The following is a 23465-nucleotide window of genomic DNA, read 5'->3' on the forward strand; positions in this document are numbered from 1 at the left end:
GGAACCTGTGGGCCTCTCCAATGAACTCTCTTGTGAGGCTGGGAGTTTCTCCCACCACTGCGACCCCCAGATTTTTACAGTCAGAGGTTTTGAGGCTTTATTTGTCCGGTGCTGGAACCCTGGGTTTCATGGTCTGCCTGGCTCACCAGTTGTTCCTCCCAGTTTATCTGCACACAAATGTAGGACTGCCTGGTCCTCCAGCTGCTTCCTCGCCCACCCAGTCGTCCAGCCACTGCCTTGCTGCATGTCCTCTCTGCCTTGGCTGCCCATCTTCGCCTCTCCTAGCAGTCTGGGTGAATGCTTTTTCTTTAACTCCTTGGTTGTTGGACCTCCATACAGTTCAATTTTCTGGCAGTTGTGGTTGTTTTTTGTTTTCAAATTTGTTGTTGTCCTTTTTGCTTGTGGGAGGAGGCAAAGTGTATCTACTTATGCCTCCATCTTGGTCAGAAGTTCCAGTAAAACTTTATTTACAAAAACAAACAGTGAGGCAGATTTAGCTTGTGGGCCATAGTTTGCCAGCACCTAAAACTGCCTGATTTCTTGGACCTTCAGTGATCCTATAGCCAGGTGGGCATGGCATGGCTTCCCCAAGCCAGAGAGAACAGGTGGGCCTCCCATTGTTGACCACCTGGGACCACCTTTACTCTTGTTGCCCCAATATTCAGCTTTGACAATGATTTAAAACGGAAATCATCAAACTCCAGGCCTGTGGTCAGAATCTGGCCTGAGGCCTATTTTTATGCAACTGCAGACGGTTGTACAAAGAAATAAAGAAGAATGTGCTCAGTGTGAGTTCAGTGGCCAAACCTAGCATCAGTGTAGGAGGGGCCTCTCAGGGTTGCAGACAGAGAGGTATGACTCATGGAGGGTCGTTGTTGCAAGACTTGTTAATGTCTTAACCTGTATATATTAATCCCATATGTCCCAGGGAAATAATTCAGAATGAGGGGGGATAAAAACTTTACTAATAAGATTTTCATCAGCAGCCAAAAGTGCACACATACAAGATGTATGTCTGTTGGAAATGGATACATAGAAAATGGTATATCCAAAAAACAGGTGGATGCACAGGTATTTATTTATGTATTGGTTTTAATTCTCACCTAAGGACATGCTTATTGATTTTCACAGAGAGAGAAAAACAGGAGGAGAGAGAGAGGGAGGGAGAGAAACATTGACGTGAGAGAGAAACATCAATTGGTTGCTTCTTGTGTATGCCCCGACCAGGTCTGAATCTGCAACCCAGACATGGCCCTGACCTGAAATTGAGCCCTTGACCTTTTGGTCCATGGGAGAATGCTCCAACCAACTGAGCTACACTGGCCAGGGCTAGATGTAGAGCATTTTACAAGGGTGTTTGAGAAGACCTTTGTTCCATATAATGTAATAGTTGACATTACGGGCCCCGGGCTTTAGATCCTCATATTCCACCAGCACTTCAGAAACCCTCCCACACTCATCAGACTAGCTTATGGCACAAGGAAAGCTTATTAACTCCCATAACTGAACAATTTAAGGAGTTCAGGCATGGCTGGATCCAGAATTCCTTTGGATCAATTACATCTTAAGGGTCCTTGCAGTGAGCCGAACAGCTCCTGATTGTCCTTCTCTGGTTTCCATGGTTCCAAGCCTCATATCCTCTCAGCATCAATGCTTCCAGAAGTGAGAGTCTATCCTGGTATCCCATCCAGTCTGAGGCCAGGGGACGTTCAGGCACCAATCCCATGGCCAGGGAGTGCTGTGCTTTGGATGGCTTCAAGCATGATGGTTTTTTCATAGTGGCTTTACTGAGATACATTCACATGCCGTAAAATACACCCATTTAACATGTACAATTCAGTGGTTTTTAGTGCATTTACAGAAGTGTGGAAACATCACCACAGTTGACTTCTAATATTTTTATCACCCCCAAAAGAAACCTCATATTCACCTTAGGCATCATCCCCTAATCTTCTTGTTCTTGGCTCGTCTATCTTCATTTTCTGGCCATCACTCCTCCACTCTCTGTCTCTATTGATTTGCCTACTCTGGACAGGTCATGTGACTGGATCATGTAATATGTGGCCTTTTGTCACTGCCTTCTTTCATTAGTGTAATAGTTTCAAAGCTCATCCATATTGTCGCTTATATCAGTATTTATTCCTTTTTATGACTGAAGAATATTCCAATGTATGAATAGACCATGTTTTGTTTTTCCATTCATCCATTGATGGACATTTTGGTTATTTCCACCGTTTGGCTAATAGGAATCATGTTGCTGTGAACATTTGTGTACAAGTTTTTGTGTGGGCATATGTTCCCAGTTCTCTTGGGTGCATACCTAGGAGTGGGATTCCTGGGTCATATGGTAACTCTACATTTAACTTCAAAGGAAATGCTAAGCTCTCTCCCGAAGCAGTTGCACCATTTTATATTTCTTTTTTTTTTTAGTATTTTAAAAAATTAACTGATGTTCAGTTACAGTTGTCCTCATCCCCCCCCCATTATTCTTCCCTGCACTACACTCCCCCATCTTCCACATTCAGTTCCCTCCCACCCCATTGTCCTTATCCATGCCTTCTTTATACACACATGTTCCTTGACCCTTCCCCTTCTTTCACCAATTGTCCCCCTTTCCCAGCCTCTCTGGTCACTGTCAGTTTGTTCTTTATTTCAGTGTCTCTGTTTCTATTTTGCTCGCACGTTTGTTTTGTTGATTAGGTTCCACTTAGAGTTGAGATCGTATGGCATTTGTCTTTCACTGCCTGCCTTATTTCAGTTAGCATAATGTTCTCCAGTTCCATCCATGCTGCTGCAAATGGCAGAAATTCTTTCTGCTACATAGAATTCCATTGTGTAAATATACCACAGTTTTTTGATCCATTCATTTAGTGATGGGCATTCAGGCTGTTTCCAGCATTTGGCTATTGTAAATAACGCCGCTATGAACATTCAGGTGCATAGGTTCTTCAGAATTGGTGATTCAGGATTCTTAGTATCATCCCAGCAGTGGAATCACCAGGTGGAAAGGCAGTTCCATTTTTAGTTTTCTGAGGAAATTCCATACAGTTTTCCACAAGGGTTTCACCAGTCTACATTCCCACTAACAGTGTACTAGGGTTCCATTTTCTCCACAGCCTTGCCAGCACTTGTTTGTTGATTTGTTTATGATGGCCATTCTTATCAGTGTGGAGTGGTATCTCATTGTGGTTTTAATTTTCATCTCTCTTATGGCCAGTGATGCTGAGCATCCTTTCATATGTCTCTGGGCCCTGTGTGTCTTCCTTGGAGAAGTATCTGTTAAGGTCCTTTGCCCTTTTTTAAATTGGATTGTTTGTCTTCCTGGTCTGGAGTTGCATGAGTTCTTTATATATTTTGGAAATCAAACCTTTGTCTGAGGTATCATTGGCAAATATATTTTCCCATACGGATGTTTCCCTTTTGATTTTGCTGTTGTTCTCTTTAATTGTGCAGAAACTTTTTATTTGATGTAGTCCCATTTGTTTATTCTTTCCTTTATATCCTTTGCTCTAGGGGACATGTCGGTGAAAGTATTGCTGTGTGGAATATCTGAAATTTTCCTGTCTGTGTTCTCCTCTAGGATGCTTATGGTGTCAAAACTTAACATTTCAGTCTTTTATTCATCTTGAGTTTATTTTTGTATATGGTGTAAGTTGGTGGTCGAGTTTGATTTTTTTACATGTAGCTGTCCAGATCTCCCAACACCATTTGTTAAAGAGGCTATTTCTATTCCATCTTATGTTCTTGTCCCGTTTGTCAATTATTAATTTACCATAGAGACAAGGGTTTATTTCTGGGCTCTCTATTCTGTTCCATTGATCCACATGTCTATTCTCATGCCAGTACCAGGCTGTTTTGATAACAGTGGCCTTGTAATATAGTTTGATGTCAGGTATTGTGATCCTTCCTACTTTGTTCTTCTTTCTCAAAATTGCTGCAGCTATTTGGGATCGTTTATAGTTCCATATAAATTTTTGAAATGCTCACTCTATATCTGTAAAATATGTCATTGGTATTTTAATAGGAATTGTGTTGAATCTGTATGTTAGTTTGGGTAGAATGGACATTTTGATGATGTTAATTCTTCCAATTCATGAACATGGCGCATGCTTTCATTTGTTTGTGTCTTCCTTAGTTTCTCTCTTCAGTGTTGTGTAGTTTTCTGAGTACAGGTCTTTTACTTCCTTGGTTAGATTTATTCCTAGGTACTTTATTTTTCTTGTTGCTCTAACAAATGGGATTTTTCCCCCTAAGTTTTGTTTCTGATATCTTGTTGTTATATACAAAAATGCCTTTGATTTCTGGATGTTGACTTTGTATCCTATTGTTTAGTCATATTCACTTATTAGGTTGAATAGTCTTTGGTGGAATCTATAGGGTTTTCTACATACACTATCATGTTGTCTGCAAACAATGACAGTTTTACTTCTGCCTTTCCAATTTGGATGTCTTTTATTTCTTCTTCTTGTCTGATTACTGTGGCTAGAACTTCCAATGTTATGTTAAATAACAGTGGTAAAAGCAGACACCCTTGTCTTGTTCCTGATCTTAATGCAAAAGCTTTTAGTTTTTGCCCATTGAGTATGACTTTGGCTGTAGGATTCTTATATATGGCCTTTACTATGTTGAGGAATGCTCCCTCTACTTCCACTTTGCTGAGGGTTTTTTTTTTTAAAACTGGGTGCTGTACCTTATCAAATGCTTTTTCTGCATCTCTCGATGTGATCATGTGATTTGTCTTTCCTTTTGTTTATGTGATGTATTACATTTATTGATTTGCAAATATTGTACCATCCTTGCATTCCTGGGATGAATCCTACTTGATCATGGTGTATGATTTTTCTAATGTATTGTTGGATGTGATATGCCCATAGTTTGTTGAGGATTTTTACATTTATGTTCATCAGTGATACTGGCCTGAAGTTTTCTTTCTTTGTTGTATCTTTATCTGGTTTGGGGATTAGGAAGATACTGGCCTCATAAAAAGAGTATGGGGGTCTTCCCTCTTTTGGGATTTTGTTGAATAGTTGGAGAAGGATTGGGGTTCACTCTTTCTTAAATGTAAAATTCTCCTATGAAGCTGTGTGGCCCAGGGCTTTGGTGTGCCAGGAGTTTTTTGATTACTGCTTCAAATTCACTTAGCTGTTATCAGTCTTCAGGCTTTCTACTTCTTCTTGGTTCAGTCTTGGAAGCTTATGTTTCTAGGAGTTGTCCATTGAATCCAGGTTTTCAAATTTCTTGGCATATAGTTGTTTGTGGTAATTTCTTATAGTACTTTGTATTTCTGTTGTATCAGTTGTAATTTTTCCTCTTTTGTTTCTGATCGTGTTTATTTGGTCTTCTCTTTTTTTCTTAATGAGTCTGGATAAAGGCTTGTCAGTTTTGTTTATCTTTTCAAAGAATCAGCTCCTGGATTTATTGATCCTTTGAATTGTTCTTTTAGTTTCTCTGTTGTTTAATTCTGCTCTTCATATTATTTCCTTCTTTCTACTAGCTCTGGGCTTTGTTTGTTGTTGTTCTTCAGTTCTTGTAGCTGTAGGGTTAGGTTGCTTATTTGAAATATTTCTATCTTTTTTAGGTAGACTTGTAATGCTATGCACTTTCCTCTCAGGACTGCCTTCGCTGTGTCTCATAGATTTTGGACTGTTGTGTGTTCATTTTCATTTGTTTCCAGAAATTTTTTTATTTTTCCTTGATCTCATTATTAACCCATTCATCATTTAATAGCATACAGTTCAGTCTACATCAATTTGAATGCTTTTGAGTTTTAGCCTTGCAGTTGATTTCTAATTTTAGGCCCTTGTGGTCCAAGAAAATGCTTGATGTGATTTCAATTTTCTTGAATTTGGTGAGGCTTGTTTTGTGTCCTATCATATGGTCTATCTTTGAAAATGTTTCATGTGCATTTGAAAAGAATGTGTATTTTGCTTCTTTGTGATGAAAGGCTCAACATGTATCAATTAGGTCCATTTGTTCTAGGGCATGGTTCAGAGCTTTATATCCTTGTTGATATTTTGTTTGAAAGATCTATCCATTGTTGACAGTGTGGTGTTAAAATCCCCTACTATAAATGTGTTGCTGTTTATATCTTTCTTGAAGTCCTCCAAGATTACTTAATATTTTGGGTGCTCCTATGTTGGGTGTATATACATTTACAATGTTTATGTCTTTTTGGTGAATTCTTCCCTTGAGTATTATGAAGCGTCCTTCTGTGTCTCTTTTTATGGCTTTTGTTTTGAAGTCTATTTTGCCTGATATGAGTATTGCTACCCCAGCTTTTTTTTTTCTGTCCCTTTGCTTGGGATATTTTTTTTCAATTCTTCACTTTCATTCTGTGTGGGTCTTTGGTTCTGAGGTGGGTCTCTTGTAAGCAGTATATGTGCAGGTCATTGTGCGCCCCCTACTGGGGACCTGGCCTGCAGTCCAGGCATGTGCCCTGACTGGGAATTGAAACCATGACCCTTTGGTCTGCAGACCAGCACTCAATCCACTGAGCCATACCAGCCAAGGCACACAATTCTTGCCAGCTTTTACAAAAACCTTTTTGTGTCTGTGGAGGAAGCTGTGTCAGGTTCTAGTTCAGGGGTGTCAAACTCATTTTCACCAAGGGCCACATCAGCCTCGTGGCTGCCTTCAAAGGGCCAAATATAATTTTAGGACTGTATAATTGTAACTACTCCTTAACTGTTAAGGAGTTGAAATTACATTTGGCCCTTTGAAGGGAACTGCGAGGCTGATGTGGCCCCCGGTGAAATGAGTGTGACACCCCTGCTGTAGTTCCTTTTGTCACGCTCCCTTCTCATCCACACCCCAGGCATCGGGCGAGTGACTGAGGTTGGAGGGTATGTGTCCCCTTTGTCCTGGAGAGCTGCTGCCTTTGGTTTCTATGTTTGCTTATTTGTCCCTTTCTGCTTGGTGACTCATCCTTCTTGGAAGAACCTTTGGACTGGAGCTCACAGTCTGATCTGTTTTCTGGCTGCTCTTGTCACATGATGAACACGGGAATCTTTGCATTTCTTTCTCTGCCCCGAAGACTCTCCAGGTTAGTTCTTTGCCTGCACTATGAGCCTGAAGTTATGTTGGAAGGTTTTCACAATTTGGCCCTGAGCACATCACACCTTTCCTTATAAGCTCTGGGTTTACCTCTATACGTGTGTTTATTGCTGGGGTGTGTATGCTTATCTTCTCTCTTTTATCAGAATGTAGGTAGGTCCCCAGTGTTTTAAGTGGCAGTAGAAGAAAGGTAGCAAAGGGAAGGGAGGGAGGGAGGGGAATTTAAATTTATTCTTTAGACATTAAGCCCATGTATCCATTTGGTTCTAATGAGATAGAGGCCAGCAGGTGTAAGGTAAAGGCCTGATATGTGATTTAGGTGATGTGGGTCCCTTCTTTCCTGCCCTTCTGGGACTTTCTGGAGGCTGGGTGGAAACATCCCGCAGTGGTTGCAAGAAATTTTGGAGGCAGACAGTCGGGGCTGAAGGGCTGGCCCTGCACTTACCACGCATCATTTCCCTGCCTCGGCCTCAAGTGTGCCCGAGTTCTTACAGCCCGTGGGCTCAGAACTGCTTCTGCATTTCAGCATGGTTGGGAAAGCATGGGAAGAAGAGCATTGCAGGTACAGGTCAGTGATGTGAAGTTCAGTGTTCCACCCCCACCGTGTCCATCCATGGATGCACAGCCATGCCTGTTTGTTTACAGATGTTACAAATTGGAGGTTGGTTTCTGACTGCTTTTGCTACTTTTGACGGCAAGGTTGAGTTGGTGACAATGACCACCTGTCCCCTGGAAGCTGAAAATATTTACTGCCTGGCCCTTTACAGCAGAAGTTCACCGACTCTGTCCAGAGCCTCCCTTTCTCCACCTCTGAGGAGAGACTAAGCTGTGGGGCCTCAAGGGTTAAATGAGGTAACCCAGGCCAGATGGCTGGCTCTGGTCAAGGAAGACAGGTTATCACTGACCATGGGAACTCCTTGTGCATCATTTCTGAGCAGACCCCGTCTGTGACAGTCTTACCCAGGCCACACACACCTGAGCGCATGAAGCACAGTCGCCCACACCCCTCTCTCCTCCTGTCTTCTAGGAGCTGCACCAGTGTGTCTCCCGCAGGAATTTTGCTCTGGAGCGGGGCTGCAGGCTGCGTGGGCTGCTGCCGGGGAATTACAGTGTGCGAGTACGGGCCACCTCCCTGGCGGGCAATGGCTCCTGGACGGAAACCACCTATTTTTACGTGACAGACTATGGTAAATCTGCATGGCAACTTGGACCAGCTGGGTCTGTGCTTGCTGCTGGGAACAACAGCACATTTAAGAGAATAGTGGGGGGAGGTTGGAGGCTGGGCCTGCTGGCCCTGGACTTGACCTCCGGCTACGCCAATGGCTACTGTGTGACTGGGGTGAGGTGCTTACCCTCTCTCAGCATGTACTTCCTCATCTGTCTATGGGGGTAATAGTGGGACCACCTCTGGAGGTGAAGGGAGGTTTCAATGACAACATGAAGGTCACGTGGCCTGGAACAGGACAAGACTGATAAGCACATCAGCCCCTTTGAACTGGTATTTCAATCTCTGTTATTAGATGGGCCATGTCCTCCCATGGAGGGTGCTCTCGATGTTCACACCATAAGTGCCACCCCTGGGCCAGCTGGACACACTGCATAGCAGGGTGGGGAGAGGTGGGGAAGGCAGAGCTGGGCAGGGAATGGTTCCTGGAGCCAGTGCCCAGTTGGCCGAGACCTGAAGAATGTGCAAGCCAGGGCAAAAGAAGACGTTTAGTCTGGCACGTGGCAGGAGCCTAGACTCTGGAATGAGAAACAGATAGCTTGGATGGAGGGGAAAGGGGAGGAGCAGGGCTTGGTGGGGAGGGATGAGGTATGGCTTCTGCTTGGCTGGCTGGATGCCCAGAGACCTGGCACAATGGGAGTGTGCAAAGTGGGGGTGATTCTTGTCAGGGTAGCTCTGCTCAGGGTCAGGACTAGGATGAAAATTTTTACCCCAGCTGAGTGTCTTGTGCCATGCTTTCAACGCTGCCCACTGGGGTCACCACACAACCCACCAGGGCGAGAGCGCAGCTGCCAATGAGACTGCTCTTACCGAGATGCCAGATGCAAGTTTGGGGGTTTTCCAGGCCACCTGCACTTCTGGCCAACTGGCTACAATTCTGGGGATTCCCATGACCCTTTCTGGTATGTCATTTCTATTAGATCATTTGCTAGAATGGCCCACAGAACTTAGGAAAGTGCTATAATCACAAAGACAGTTTTACTTAAAGGATGTATGTCAGGACCATTCCAGTGAAGAGACACACAGGACAAGGGCCAGGAGGTCTCTGGACATGGGGCCGCCCTTCCCTGCTCATCGACGAGGACACTTCGTGTCATCCTCTCGATGCATAGACGTGTTCATCCTCTCAGCTTTGTCGTCAAGAGTCTTTATTGGGGTTTTACTACCTAGGTGTGATTGATCCAATCAATGGCCACATGACTGAACTGAATCTCGAGCCCTGATCCCCTTTCTGGAAGTCAGGCTGGCTGGGCACTCCCCTGACACCGGCCCCCCGATTACATGCTTGCTCTTCTGGTGACCAGCCCCCTCCTGAGTCACCTCACCTTCTGACGTGAACTCAGGTGTCTTCCAAGAGGCTCATCAATCACAAAGACTTACTACTCAGGATATCCAAGATTGGAGTCTCTCTCTAAGAAGCAGGGGCACCATGGATGAAATTCAAAGGAAAATACTCTCAGAGTGGGAAAGGTGTTTATAGCACGTGGACAAAAAGTTAACACCCTGAACACAAAAGGAAGGTACAGCTGACTCCTGAACTGCATGGGTCTGTGTATGCTCTAAAAAATAGAGCAATGTGTTTTCTCTTCCTCATGATTTTCTTATTAACGTTTTCTTTTCTCTAGCTCACTTTATTATAAGAATACAGTATATGATACATAGAACACACAAAGTATAGGCTATTAGTAGTTGAGTTTGGGGGGAGTCAAAAGTCAAACGCCGATTTTCAGCTTTGGAGGGGGTTGGAGCCCCTGACCCCTGTGTTGTTCAAGGGTCACTTATCTATTACATGTGTAAAAGGTGAATGTCCTACCATTAAAGATAAGCAAAGAATGTAGAAAGCCTGTGTAAAAATAAATAGAAAACAAGGAAAAAATGTCCAACCTCACATAAAGCCACACTAAAAAAGAAAAATGCAAATTAGAACAACTTGTAATTTTCAACTTATTGAACCGGCAAAGTTTTTGTTGGTTTCTTTTTTACAATTACAGTGTTTAGTGCTGTCCCAGAGTTCAGACACATGGAATTTTTTTTTTTTATGGTTGGCCAGTGCTAAAATGTAGTACTTAAATAATGTGCATTAGAAATCTTATCAGTGATCTTACTATTTGAGCCAACAATTCTTGTTCTAGAAATGTATCCTAAGGAAAAATCGGACATGTTTTAAAAAGATACATGTTCGAGGAAATCCAGCACAGTGCCACTCACAATAGCCAAAAACCTGGGGAGTTCAATGTCACCCTTCAGAGGACCGGCAGCACTTACACAACGCCAGACAAGGGGCACAGACCCTCCAGCACTATCAGAAATCCTTGTGTAACTTTCAACTCCTCAAAAACTCAACTAATAGCCTGCTGTGGACAGGAAGTCTTACCGATAACAAACAGTTGGCAAACACATTTTGTATGTTCTACATATTATATACTGTATTCTCACAATAAAGTGACCTAGAGAAAAAGAAAATGTTGATAAAATACATTTACAGTACTGTGTATATATTGAAAACAATCTATGTATCAGAGGACCCATGCAGTTCAAACCTGTGTTGTTCAAAGGTCCACTATACTTTTTAAAGAAATTCTTTGTTGTAGAACAAGGAGGGAAGCAAGGCGCCAGGGTGCAGAACTGAAGGAGCTGCTGCTCTCCGTCAGGGGCTGCCCCAACCCTTGCATGACCCAGAGCAAGAGCTGCTTTTGGATTTTGCACCCGGAGACCTCCCTTCTGTCAGTATAGTTCTGGCTGCCACTGGAAGCTGAGGAGTGAGCAGGACTGTAGGGTCTGGGACGCAGAGATGGGATTGGGTCGTGCTGACTCCTAACCATTTGGTCACCTGCAGGTTTCCCACTCTTTAGGAAAAAGGGAGGGGAGGAGGAACATTTAAATACCTGCACACACAGCTGCACATGGCTACACCCTTTCCGCTTCCCACTCATACTCGATCACTAAACATTTGTGGAGACCTTCAGCCAGCCAGGAGCCACTGGAGATGGCTCTGATGGTTTGCTTTTCACTGGGGAGGTACAGGAGGATGAGACATCTCAGGTTACACCTGGCCACCAAAGGCAGCGTGGGGCATTGGTCAGAGCTCACCCTAACCGCCTGGGTTGGACACATGCTGCTCTGTGGGTCAGTTCTGAGACTGTGGGCAGGACCTCTCCCTTCCCTGCCCCTCTGTTTCCTAGCCCACTAACTGTTGTTAGTTGGAGTACCTTCTGCCTTGGCTTATGGGACAGTTAAATAAGATTGCTGCACAAAGCACTTTGAACAGAGCCTGGTTCTTAGTGAGTATTGAGTAAACTACTATTATTAAAAGGCCCAGACGACCAGATTCCTTCTCTGGTTTTTCCAAACCCATTTTCTACCTCAGCTTGGAAGAGTTTGGAGACATGGGCCTGTTTACAATCTCAGACAACTGAGCCTTGTACGTGAATTTAAAAAATAAAGGCCGAGTAACGTTTCTTCAGCAATGTAGTCATATGGGTTCTTTGGGGGACGTGCACTTTATTTTGCCTGGTGTTCTTCCAAGGTTCATGGACCAGCTGTCCAGTGGGGAGGGGCAGGACCTTCTAGCACACACAGGGCACTTCCTGGTGGATTTGTCATCTGTCAGAGCTGCTGTTCCGAATTAAGGCAGGCTATTTAATTTGCAGGGCTCAGAACAAAATGAAAATGCAGGGCCCTTGTTTTAAAATTAAGACTTTCAAGATAGTGACTATGGAATATTAAACCCAAAGCACAGCCCTTCTGAGTGTGGGGCTGTGGGTGGCAGCCTGGCTGGCATGGCTGTGAAGCTGGCCCTGGGTGGGAAGAGAGGGCTGGCAGCAGGCAATGGAATGGGGGTCAGTGTGTGCTTTCAGAATAGTGACCTCTGAGCCTGCTGCCCAGCCCCAAGGAGCCAAATTGTGTTTCAGGACTGCTGGGAAATAGGTTCTAGGAGACCAGCAGAGAACCTCAGGGGCAAAAGATGGGAGAAAAGTATGTGTGGCCCACCTTTATCTTTGTAGATGCAGCTTGTGATATGAACACATTTTGATACAAAACATGTGTTTTCTTATTGTATTTCAGTAGTCCCCTCACCAGATATTGCAAAAATTATCATTGGCCCCCTCATCTTTGTCTTCCTCTTCAGTGTTGTGATTGGGAGTATTTACCTGTTCCTGAGAAAGAGGTTAGTACAGTGGTGGATGGTTAACAACTGGCTCTGCAGAAAAATTAAGCCTAGAGAGATACATAGATGTAGATACAGTTGTATCTAAGTAGCATACACTTTCTAGCTATGATCATAAAGGCAATGTGCCATCCAGTTTATTGTAATTTTCCTCACCAAGTACTTCCATCAATTCTTCCCCTGAACGTTTGTTTCTGTAGTCAGCCTATGGTTGCTGATAGACACGTGTTCATTTTGTTTATGTTGAAGAGTAGGCCAGAAATGAAAAGAGACATACATGTTCATCAGTCACAGGAGTGGCTTTGTGGAATCAGCCGTCTAGTAATCCTTAAATACTTAATATTTTCCCAGTGTTTTGTGCCATTTGCAACATCATGGCTACAGATGATATGTTTAAGTTTATTCTGCATTATTAATATATTTTTCTGTCAGTTTGTCAAACCCAGACAAACAACAGAACAAGAAATTCAGTCTTAGTTTGTAGTGTTTGCCTACTTCCATGGTGTGAATACTCCCACCATGACCAATTTCAAGCTACAGCGTGACGCCCCTGAGTGCCGAGCTGGGAGGGATATGCAGTGGCCCTGACGCGTGGCGTCGCTGCCCAACGTGTGCAGCACTATAAGAAGTGAGGCAATGCAGGCAGCCTTCAGAGCGCTGAACGTAGTGAGGTGTAGTATGATAATGAGGGAGTGGTGAGTTTTGAATGGCATCGTCTTTGCTTTTAATATAATTTATTTAATTGTAAGCCTATCTATTTTATTTTTGAATGATGGTTTATTTAAAAACTGGCTTGCAAGTTTCCCAAAATTTAACAGTTGTTTCTCGTGAGCTCAGATGAGATGGCCCCAGAACCGCACTGGGACGTGGGTGCTGCTCGGGTGCTACTTCGAGGTGCTGCTTACACTGGGGAGGCCTGCAGGGACCCGTGAAGCCCTGGGGGAACCTCAGCTGGAATGGCTCCCTTTCTTTTTTCCAGGCAGCCAGATGGGCCGCTGGGACCGCTATATGCTTCTTCAAACCCTGAGTACCTCAGTGCCAGTGATGGTAAGTGCCATCCCCTTACCTATGGGTGGCCAGAATCCTACTGTCCGGTTTCCTTCACCACTATTGTCAAGTGAAAGTAAAGAGTTGACACCCCAAGAGGCTGAGACCAGCCCTCTTTGTCACTGGAGCTGAAGACCTGCCCCTTGCTGCACAGCCCCCTCACAGGGAGCAGTCGTAGACACTTGCTGACTGGCACCTGTGTGGATGAGCTGGTCCAGCTGGTGTGGGACCCATGGGCTGGGCTGGGCTGGGAGGCTGAGAACCTGGTGCCCCAGCTATGGGAGTGTGGACCTTGAGGCCTGTGCGAGACAGAGTGCTGAGGGTCAGAGCTAGAACGCTGTGTCTGAACTTGGTGCCCGAGCCAGGAGGTGGGAATTGGAAGCCAAAATGGGAGATTATGGATCAGTGAGCAAGATGAGAAGTAGGGACAGGATCAGACGGGTGGGAGGCAGTGTGGGTGCTAGGGACACACCTGCTGTCGGTGGCTGCTGAGAATGCATGTGATGCCGGGGGCAGGAGCATCGGTCTGACGCCCATATGATGCCCATATTCCCCTTGGTCACACCAAAGGACTGGCTGCCTTCCCAGGGGAAGGTGTCTGTTGCATTGCAAGTTTCTAAACTGCTTCATGCAGCAAAAATACAGAAATGACTTTCAAGGCATGGGTACCATTGCCTGTCAGGATGTTGGCTGGGGAACAGGTAGGTGATGTTTTTAAGGGTACCCCCTATTTGTGTTAATCAGGTCTGATCAGACATGCAGGCATGGAAGTGACTTGTCATGAAGGAAGATGTTTTTGCTCATAGTCCCCGAGAAATAGGAGGCACATACCTCCACCAGGGCCGTCAGGAGGCAGAGGGAGGGGAAACCTGGGCCAGCGTGGTTTCCATGGGGAGGAAAGGGTGAGACAGGGTGAGTGGGATCAGGACTGGCTTGTATGAATCATTTCGGCCACTCTGGGGTACCCAGTCTGGGCTGGAAATTCTGATTCCAGGGTCTTGAAGGTCGGGAAGGCCTGAGCCTTCACACAGGGAAAGATCCAAACTCAGGGCCCTGGCAGGCAGGGTACCTCTACTAGGCATCCGTGAGTTCTTTGGGGTGCAGAGCTTTTGTGGATTCAGTGTCCTTGTGTGAGCTTTTGGTGCCTGTATGATTGGCCTTGGCTGTGGTAACCGTGTAGCACACACTAGGTGGCTTAGAAAGCAGTTTCATTTTCTCACAGTTCTAGACAGTGAGGTTTTGTGGCTGGATTGATAGCAAGACCGTCTTCTCTCTCCACACATGGTCGTCCCTCTGTGTGTCATTGTCCTAGTTTTCTCTTCTTATAAGGATACTATTCATGTTGGCTTAAGGCCCACCCTAACTAATGACCTCATTTTCCCTGATTTTCTCTTTAAAGACGTTTTCTTCCAATACAGTCACATTCTGGGGTCCCGGGTCAGGGCTTCCACAGAGGACTTTGGGGAGAGACCAGTTCAACTCATCACAGTGGCCACACAGGGAAGGCAGGAAGCGTCTGGACTCTTACGAGGCCTTCGTGCACATGTCAGTGTTTACTTGCTATGTAAAAAATGGCCCCAAACAGTGGAGTAAAACCACCAACTCATTAGCTCTCAGCTGGGTGGGTCTGCCCTTAAGGCTGTGCTTGGCTGGGCAGTTCTCATGGTCTCGCTGATGTGGCTGCCCCTGCCTGGGGGTCAGTGGATGCGAGGTGGTGCTAGACGGTGTTTCACAGGCCAGGTGGTCCCCCAGCCCCTCGGTACCAGCCTTAGTTGGGAAGTGGCACCATTGGACTGTGCATCTCTGAATCACACAGATAGGATGGGGATGCAGGCTTAGCAGGCATTTACTGGAGGACCCTGGACTGGTGTGGCCTCTTTCTGAGCCTTTGCCATCCCCTCCGTGATAGCAGGGACCCACACTTGTCCTGTTCTTGGCGGTGTGCCTGGGGTCCTGGACCACAGGAGTCAATGAGCATTTGTGGGGGGGCTTGGGTCAGAGGTGGCTGGGGGACCCCACAGGATGCTGTGTAGATAAGTGAGGGGTAGTGTTCCCATGTTCTGTTTATGTGCCGGACGAATGGGAGGTGCCTCGGGAGAAGATTACCCTGTTACGGGAGCTGGGGCAGGGCTCCTTCGGCATGGTGTACGAGGGCAACGCCAGGGACATCATCAAGGGCGAGGCAGAGACCCGAGTGGCGGTGAAGACAGTCAACGAGTCAGCCAGCCTGCGGGAGCGGATCGAGTTTCTCAACGAGGCCTCAGTAATGAAAGGCTTCACCTGCCATCATGTGGTGAGTCCCGAGTTTGCCCTGGGAGCAAAGTCTGCTTTTGTTAACCAGAGCTGAGGCTCAGGCTACAATAAACAACAAGATGCACTTATTTGAGGAAAAAGTTGAAACCTTAGAGACCCTAATTCAGATAGCAACTACACTGTCTGCAGAGAGAACAAAGAAAGGCAGGGTTTGCAGAGGAAACACCCCCGAGTGTCATTTTTCCTGCAGATGAAGTGTGCTGACTGGGTTGCCTGGGCTTGGCTAGTTACAGTAAGCAGAGGAGAGCGTGAAAACTACAAGCAGATGGTCAAGTCCCTGTGTTGTTCCAGGATATTACGGCTCAGCTTGAGCTGAGTTTAGCAGCATGTTAGCAACTTAGTAGCAGCTCTGAGAGGAGGCGGGGTGGGGCTCAGTCTTGCAGAGGCCCTCCTTTCCTAAAAGCCTCCTTTTAAATGACTCTTTTAGCAATGCTTGTTGCTGTTACTTTTTCGGCATTATCTCTTCCCTGTCAGTTCCCTGGTCTTGCTCTGCCCCATGAGGAAGGTGGGTGTGGGCCCCCTGCCCAGCCCCTACCCTGCTAAGCATCCCAAAAGTGGGAGGAGGGTCGGTCTCCCTTCTCCAGTCCTACCTCAAATGGAGCCAAATTTTTTTGCCCCAGTGCTTTTTGGAGTCTTTCATCTCATCTTCCTCTCAGCTCCTTTTTAACCCTTAAACACACAGTGGTGCCCCTCAGCCTGCACCCCCTAAGATAGCACACACTCTCCCTGGCCCCCTGCTTCCCTCACCAGGTTTCTCCTTGAGCCTTGTGTCCCTTCACCTTTGCCCCATGTGTATGAGCAGGGTATTTGCTCTGTGCTGAGCCCTGTTCTCATCTCTGCAATGCAGTAGCTTTCTGGAGCTTTCAACACAGTGGGTGGAGACGGACTCCAAACCCAACAGGTTCCTGGCTAGGAGATGCTGCTATGGTACATGAGAAAGGAGAGCAGGGTTGCAGGGTTGAGAATTCAGGAGTGGAGAAAGTGTGTTTGAACAAAGACTGAAAGAGTGTAGGGACAGCGTGTGGGCATGTACGGGGACAAAGAGTCAGGCCCAGGGAACAGCTATTGCGTAGGCCTGAAGGTGGAGGTGTGTGCTCAGAGACATCAAGGGATATCCCATGATTTGCCTTAGAATGTTCCAATGTGCAGGCAGGCCTGTGTATGCCCCCACCCACCAGACTGTGAGTCCTGAATTCTCCCTCCTTGCTCTCCCACCTCTGGGTGGTGGCCCAGGCATGTGAGCCGGACAGGCCAGGGTTCACCACACACAACCCAAGAGCAGGGTGCTGTGTGTGACCAGACAAGGAGATCTTGGCGAGTTGAAATCTTCCCACATGCCCTCATCCAAGACTCCCACCCACCCCAAATTTTGGCTCTCCAGGTCCGTCTCCTGGGGGTGGTGTCCAAGGGCCAGCCGACGCTGGTGGTGATGGAGTTGATGGCTCATGGAGACCTGAAGAGCTACCTCCGTTCCCTGCGGCCTGAGGCTGAGGTGAGCTGTCCGGGTGCCCCGCAGGACACTCCCTCCTGGCTGCATGCCCCAGTGTTGCTGAACATGACCTCTTGTTTTGACTGTAGAATAATCCCGGCCGCCCTCCCCCCACCCTGCATGAGATGATTCAGATGGCAGCTGAGATTGCAGACGGGATGGCCTACCTGAATGCGAAGAAGTTTGTGCACCGGGACCTTGCAGCTCGAAACTGCATGGTCGCCCATGATTTCACTGTCAAAATTGGAGGTTTGTCTGGCTTTCTGCTTTGGAACTTGTAGCTCGGGCCATGCTTCGTTTCAGAGGGGCTTGTCTGCTGTGGGTTGTGAGAGCTTTTCCCGTGGTGGAAACAGCAGGGTTTCCGATGGGGGCTTGATCCCCACATTGTAATGTTTTCCAATTTTGAAAATCTCTTTTTTTCCTTTACTTTAAGTTTTAAAAATTTTTATTTTTCAGTTACATTTTACATTCGCCATTAGTTTATATTAGTTGAGACAACCATATACTTTACAAATTCCCATACTGTAATGGGATTGCATTCGTTCATTAACTTACTCATTCACTTCTTTACGTCACACCCGTGCGCCTGTACATGCAGCCACGAGCAGGCACCTGTGTGTGACGATGCAGACGTCACCACGATTCTTCTGCCCCCAGGAGCTTGCAGCCTTTGTCTGTGCCATCCAGCACAGAAGCCACTGGCCATGTGCGGCTATCTACATATAAATTAACTCACATTTAGGAAAATTGAAAATTCAGTTTGTTGGTCACATGGGACCCATTTCAGGTGCCCAGTGACTGCCATGTGGGACAGTGTGGGTGTCAACCACATTCATCACCACAGAAAGTTCTGGGCAGAGGTGTTCTAGGTGAACAATGGAACAGCTCACAAGGTGGAGAAGACGGGAGAGGAGCACTGAGAGAAATGGACTTCTGTGACCAGAGGAAGGTCCCCGTCTAAAAGGAGGCACCACTCCCCCCAAGATTTGGAGGGTCAGAAGCTGACCTGAGTGACAGCGTCCCAGGGGCAGTGGGAACTCATGCAGCGGCCATGCGGCTGGAGGGGTGACTGACGTCTGAACAAGACGAGCATAGGGGGACAGAGCAGCACGAGACATGAGGCTAAGGGGACAGGTGGGAGCCAGACCCAGAAGGAGCTCAAAAGTCATGGGGAGGCATCTGAACGTTATCCCGCACAGCCAGTGAAGAGCAGGAAGTGATGTGGTTCTGTGTGTGATCCAAAAAGACATTTCCCTCCTTAGCAGTCATTGGGAAGCAGTAGATTATGTTATTCTATTTATAATCCCCAAAGATCTTGCCCTATATCAGCAAGGGAGGCAGGAAGCAGCAAAGTGATGCCGTCCTATTTATGTAGCTTCTGTTGGGGAGTGGGCTGTCAGGGTCAGGATGGAGGGAGGGTCCTGTAGGTGAAAGAAGATGGTGGACCTGGTTGGTTCCAGAGCAGTGGAGGGGAATAGATAGCTGGTTAGAGGGGAACGTGGAGGGAGGGTGGGTAGGACTCACCACAGTTATGCATGTGAGGAAAGAGAGTGGTCAAAGGAGGGGCCGACTCTGGGTTTTTGGTGGAACAGCTAGCAGTTAGGTGGGGCCATATCCAATGGGGAGCAGTGTATTGGCTACAGAGAGTCAATACTTTGGGATGCTTGTGAGTCCTGGGTGGGAAGGAAGCGTTTCTGAGCCTGGGATTCCCAAGCTGTGGGTGGAGCATTGCTTCCTTGCCACTTGGTGGTTCCTTCTCCTTCCTTTAAGTGGTGGCCCATCCTCTCCCTCCACATCCCACGAGCACCTTCAGAATCCATTCTCCCAGGATTTGGCAGCCACCCAGGCAAGCATACACCTGGGCCCGGTGAGCCCATCTGAGGGCTCTGCCAGTGGTGAGGCAGTGAGGATGGCAGACACCTGAGCCACAGGGTAAAAAGGCTGAAGGGTAAAAGTTTGTGAACGCTTTGTTGTCAGACTTTGGGATGACCAGAGACATCTATGAAACGGACTATTACCGGAAAGGCGGCAAAGGCCTACTCCCCGTGCGGTGGATGTCGCCAGAGTCCCTGAAAGACGGGGTCTTCACCACCTCCTCTGACATGTGGTGAGTGGAGGAGTGTGGGCTGGGGGCTAGAACGCTGGGTTTGAATTTCAGGTTGCTCCACTAGTCTAAGGAAGAGGTGCAGTTAAAACCTACCTTCCTCACAGCCCTCAGAAAATGAAGGAAGTGTCAGGTCTGAGGACCCTTGAGCAGCTAGCCACCATTCCATTCCATTCCATTCCATTCGGGACTAATCTTAAAGGCATTTCTGAATGCAGCATAAAAATGTTTGTTTGTTTGTTTGTTTTTTCATTTTTATTTATTTGTTTTACAATTATAGTTGACATTTAATATTATGTTAGTTTCAGGTGTATAGCATAATGGTTCGATATTTGTAATTATTTATGAAGTGATCCCAGCAGATGAGTTTAGTACCCATCTGGCACCATACATAGTTATCACAATATTATTGGCTTTATTCTCTGTGCTGCACTTTACATCCCTGTGACTGTTTTGTAACCACCAATGTGTCCTTCTCAATCCTTTCACTGTTTCCATCCAGCTCCCCAACCCCTCTCCCATCTGGCAACCCTCAGTTTGTTCTCCGTGTCCATGAGTCTGTTTCTGTTTTAATTATTAGCTGATTTTGGTTTTTAGATTCCACATGTAAGTGAAATCACAATGTATTTGTCTTTCTCTGTCTGACCCATTTCACTTAGCATAATACCTGCTAGGTCCATCTATGTTGTTGGGAATGATAAGATTTCATTTTATTTTGATGGCTGAGCAATATTCCATTATAAATATATGTATTATACCACATCTTTATCCAATTTTTTATTAATGGGCATTTAGGTTGTTTCCATATTTTGGCTATTGTAAATATAATGGGTCGATGAATATAGGGGTGCATATATCTTTTCAAATTAGTGTTTTGGATTTCTTCAGATGAATGTTCAGAGGTGAGTCATAAGGTAGTTCTATTTCTAATTTTTGAGAAACCTCCACACTGTTTTCCACAGTGGCTATACCAACTTGCAGTCCCACTAACAGTCCATGAGGGTTGCCTTTATCCACATCCTCACCAACACTTGGTGTTTGTTGATTTTTTTAGTGGTAGCCATTCTGACAGGTGTGAGGTAGTATCTCATTGTGGTTTTAATTTGCATTTCTCTGATGATTAGTGATGTTGAGCATCTTTATAAGCATTAACTGGCCATCTGTGTGTCATTTTTGGAGAAGTTTCTATTCAGCCCCTTTGCCCATTTTTATAATTGGATTGCTTGTTGTTGGGGATTTTTTTTTGGTGTTGAATTTATGATTTCCTTATGCATTTTGGATATTAACACCTTATCAGATGTGTCATTGGCAAATGTCTTTTCTCATTTGGCAGGTTGTCTTTTTGCTTTATTGATGTACAAAACTTTCTAGTTTGATGTAGTTCCATTTGTTTATTTTTTCTTTTGTTTTCCTTGCCTGGGGACTTATATCAGAAAAAATATTGCTAAGAGAAATGTCATACATTTTATTGTCTTATGTTTTCATTTAGGAGTTTTATGGTTTCATGTCCTATTTCTTGTAAATAGTTAAGAAGGTGGTCTAGTTTCAATTTTTGCATATATCTGTCCAATTTTCCCAACACCATTTATTGAATAGACTGTGTCTTACCTTCTTTGTCAAGTATTAATAGACCATATCGGTATGGGTTTATTTCTGGGGTCTGTGTTCTGTTCCATTGATCTATATGTCTGTTTTTATGCCAGTGCCATACTGTTTTGATTGTTGTAGCCTTGTAGTGTTGTTTGATATCAGGTAGCATGATATCTCCAATTTTACTTTTCTTTCTCGAAATTGCTATGACTCTTCGGGGTCTTTTGTGATTCCATTTAAATTTTACAATTATTTTCCCTGGCTGCTGTGGCTCAGTGAATTGAGCACTGGCCTGCAAACCAAAGGATTGCCGGTTGGATTCCCAGTCAGGGTACATGCCTGGGTTGTGGCCTCAGTCCCCAGTGGAGGACATGTGAGAGGCAACCACACTTTGATGTTTCTCTCCCTCTCTTTCTCCCTCCTTCCCCCCTCTCTAAAAATAAATAAATAAAACCTTTGAAAAGTATTTAAAATTTTTACAATTATTTGTTCTAGTTCTGGGAAAAGTGCCATTGACATTTTCATAGGCATTGCGTTAAATCTATAGATTACTTTTGGTAATTCTTCCTACCCATGAGTATAGTATATGTTTCCAATTATTTATATCTTCTTCAGTTCATTTTTTTAACATCTTATAATTTTCCAAGGACCATACAAGTCTTTTACCTCCTTGGTTAAATTTATTCTTAGGTATTTTGTGATGCAGTTGTAAATGGGATTGTTATCTTAATTTCCCATTCTGATAGTTCATTATTAGTGTACAAAAATGCAACTGATTTCTGAATATTATTTTTTGTATCCTGCTACTTTACTGAATTCATTTATCAGTTCTAAATTTTTTTTTGGTGGAATCTCTAGGGTTCTTTATATGTAATATTATGTCATCTGCAAATAATAACAGTTTTACTTCCTCCTTGTCAATTTGGATGCCTTTTATTTCTTCTTCTTGTCTGATTGTTGTGGCTTGTTCTCCCAGGACTATGTTGAACTTGAGGAAAACACTTTTAGCTTTTCCCTTTTGAGTATGATATTAGCCTCTATTATGTTGAAATGTTTCCTCTATTCTCACCTTGCTGAGAATTTTATCATAAATGGGTGCTGGATTTTGTCAAATGCTTTTTCTGTATCTAGACATGATCATATGATTTTTATCCTTTTTATTTATGTGATGTATCATGTTACTTGACTTGTAGATATTGAACCAAACTTGATTCCAGGAATAACTCCCACTTGATCATGGTGTATAATCTTTTCAATGTATTACTAAATTTGGTTAGCTGATATTTTGTTGAGGATTTTAGCATCTGTATTCACTAGGGATATCAGCCTATAATTTTTCTTTTTTGGAATCAGGGTAACAATGCTAGCCTCACAAAATGAACTTGGAAGCCTTCCTCCCTCTTGAGTTTTTTGGAATATTTTGAGTAAAATAGGTGTTGATTCTTCTTTGAATTCTTCTTTGAATTGCTAAAATTCACTGTGTAGTCATCCAGTCCAGGACTTCTGTTTGTTAGGAATTTCTTTATTACTAATTCAATTTTGTTAGTAGTGATTGTTCCTTTCAGATTTTCTGTTTCTTCTTGATTCATTCTTGGAAGATTGATGTTACTAGGAATTTATCCACTTTTTCCAGATTGTTCAATTTGTAGGTATATAATTGTTGGTAGTAGTATTATCCTTTGTATTCCTGTGATGCAGTTTGTTTAATTTCTGATTTTATGTATTTAAGTCCTCTGTCTCTTTTCCTGATGAGTCTGGTTAAAGGTGCATCAATCTTGTTTATCTTTTCAAAAAAACAGCTCTTGGTTTCATTGATTTTTTTGTATTGTTTATTTATACTCCATCTGATTGATTTCTGCATGGATCTTTTTTATTTTCTTTCTTCTCCTCATTTGGCGCTTTTTTGTTGTTGTTGTTGTTTTTATGGTTCTGGTTTCTTTAGGTGTAAGATTAGATTGTTTATTTGAGATTTTTCTTGTTTCTTGAGGTAGGTCTGTGTTGCTATGAATTTTCCTCTTAGAACTGCCTTTACTGTGTCCCATAGATTTGGGGTTGTTGTGTTTTCATTTTTATTTTTCTCAAGGTATCTTGAGAACAAATGAGACTATTTCCCATAATCTCATTGTCAACCCATTCATTGTTTAGTAGCACGCTATTTAGCCTCCATGTGTTTGTGTGTTTTCAGTTTTTTTGTTTTTGGTTGATTTGTGTTTGAAGAAGATGGTTGATATGATTTCAGTCTTTTTAAACTTATTGTGACTCGTTTTGTGGCCTATCATTTGGTCTCTCCAGGAAAATGTTCCATGTACAATTGAAAAGAATGTATATTCTGCTGCTTTTGGGTGAAATGCTCTAGAAATACCAATTAAATCCACCTGGTCTAATGTATCATTTAAGATTGTTGTTTCCTTGCTGCTTTTCTGTCTGGAAGATCTATCCGTTTGTGTTAATGGTATGTTAAAGCCCCTTACTATGA

General features: G+C 44.5%; 1 protein-coding gene across 3 annotated transcripts in view; it reads left to right on the top strand.

Moving 5' to 3' along the window:
• The window catches only part of INSR (insulin receptor), a 165655-nt gene that overhangs the window by 132081 nt on the left and 10109 nt on the right, over positions 1-23465 (top strand). For 2 of the 3 annotated variants that reach the window (XM_045827225.1, XM_045827245.1), the window contains 7 exons: positions 8081-8240; positions 12344-12446; positions 13426-13493; positions 15542-15786; positions 17188-17298; positions 17385-17544; positions 19273-19402. In XM_045827225.1, coding sequence (XP_045683181.1) covers positions 8081-8240; positions 12344-12446; positions 13426-13493; positions 15542-15786; positions 17188-17298; positions 17385-17544; positions 19273-19402 — 977 coding nt within the window. The remainder of the gene's footprint in view (positions 1-8080; positions 8241-12343; positions 12447-13425; positions 13494-15541; positions 15787-17187; positions 17299-17384; positions 17545-19272; positions 19403-23465) is intronic. The other variant, XM_045827236.1, reaches the window with a different exon arrangement.

The sequence above is a fragment of the Phyllostomus hastatus genome, unplaced genomic scaffold (genome assembly GCF_019186645.2).
Source record: "Phyllostomus hastatus isolate PE091 unplaced genomic scaffold, TTU_PhHast_1.1 phas_contig_150, whole genome shotgun sequence".
In the NCBI taxonomy this organism is placed as follows: domain Eukaryota; kingdom Metazoa; phylum Chordata; class Mammalia; order Chiroptera; family Phyllostomidae; genus Phyllostomus; species Phyllostomus hastatus.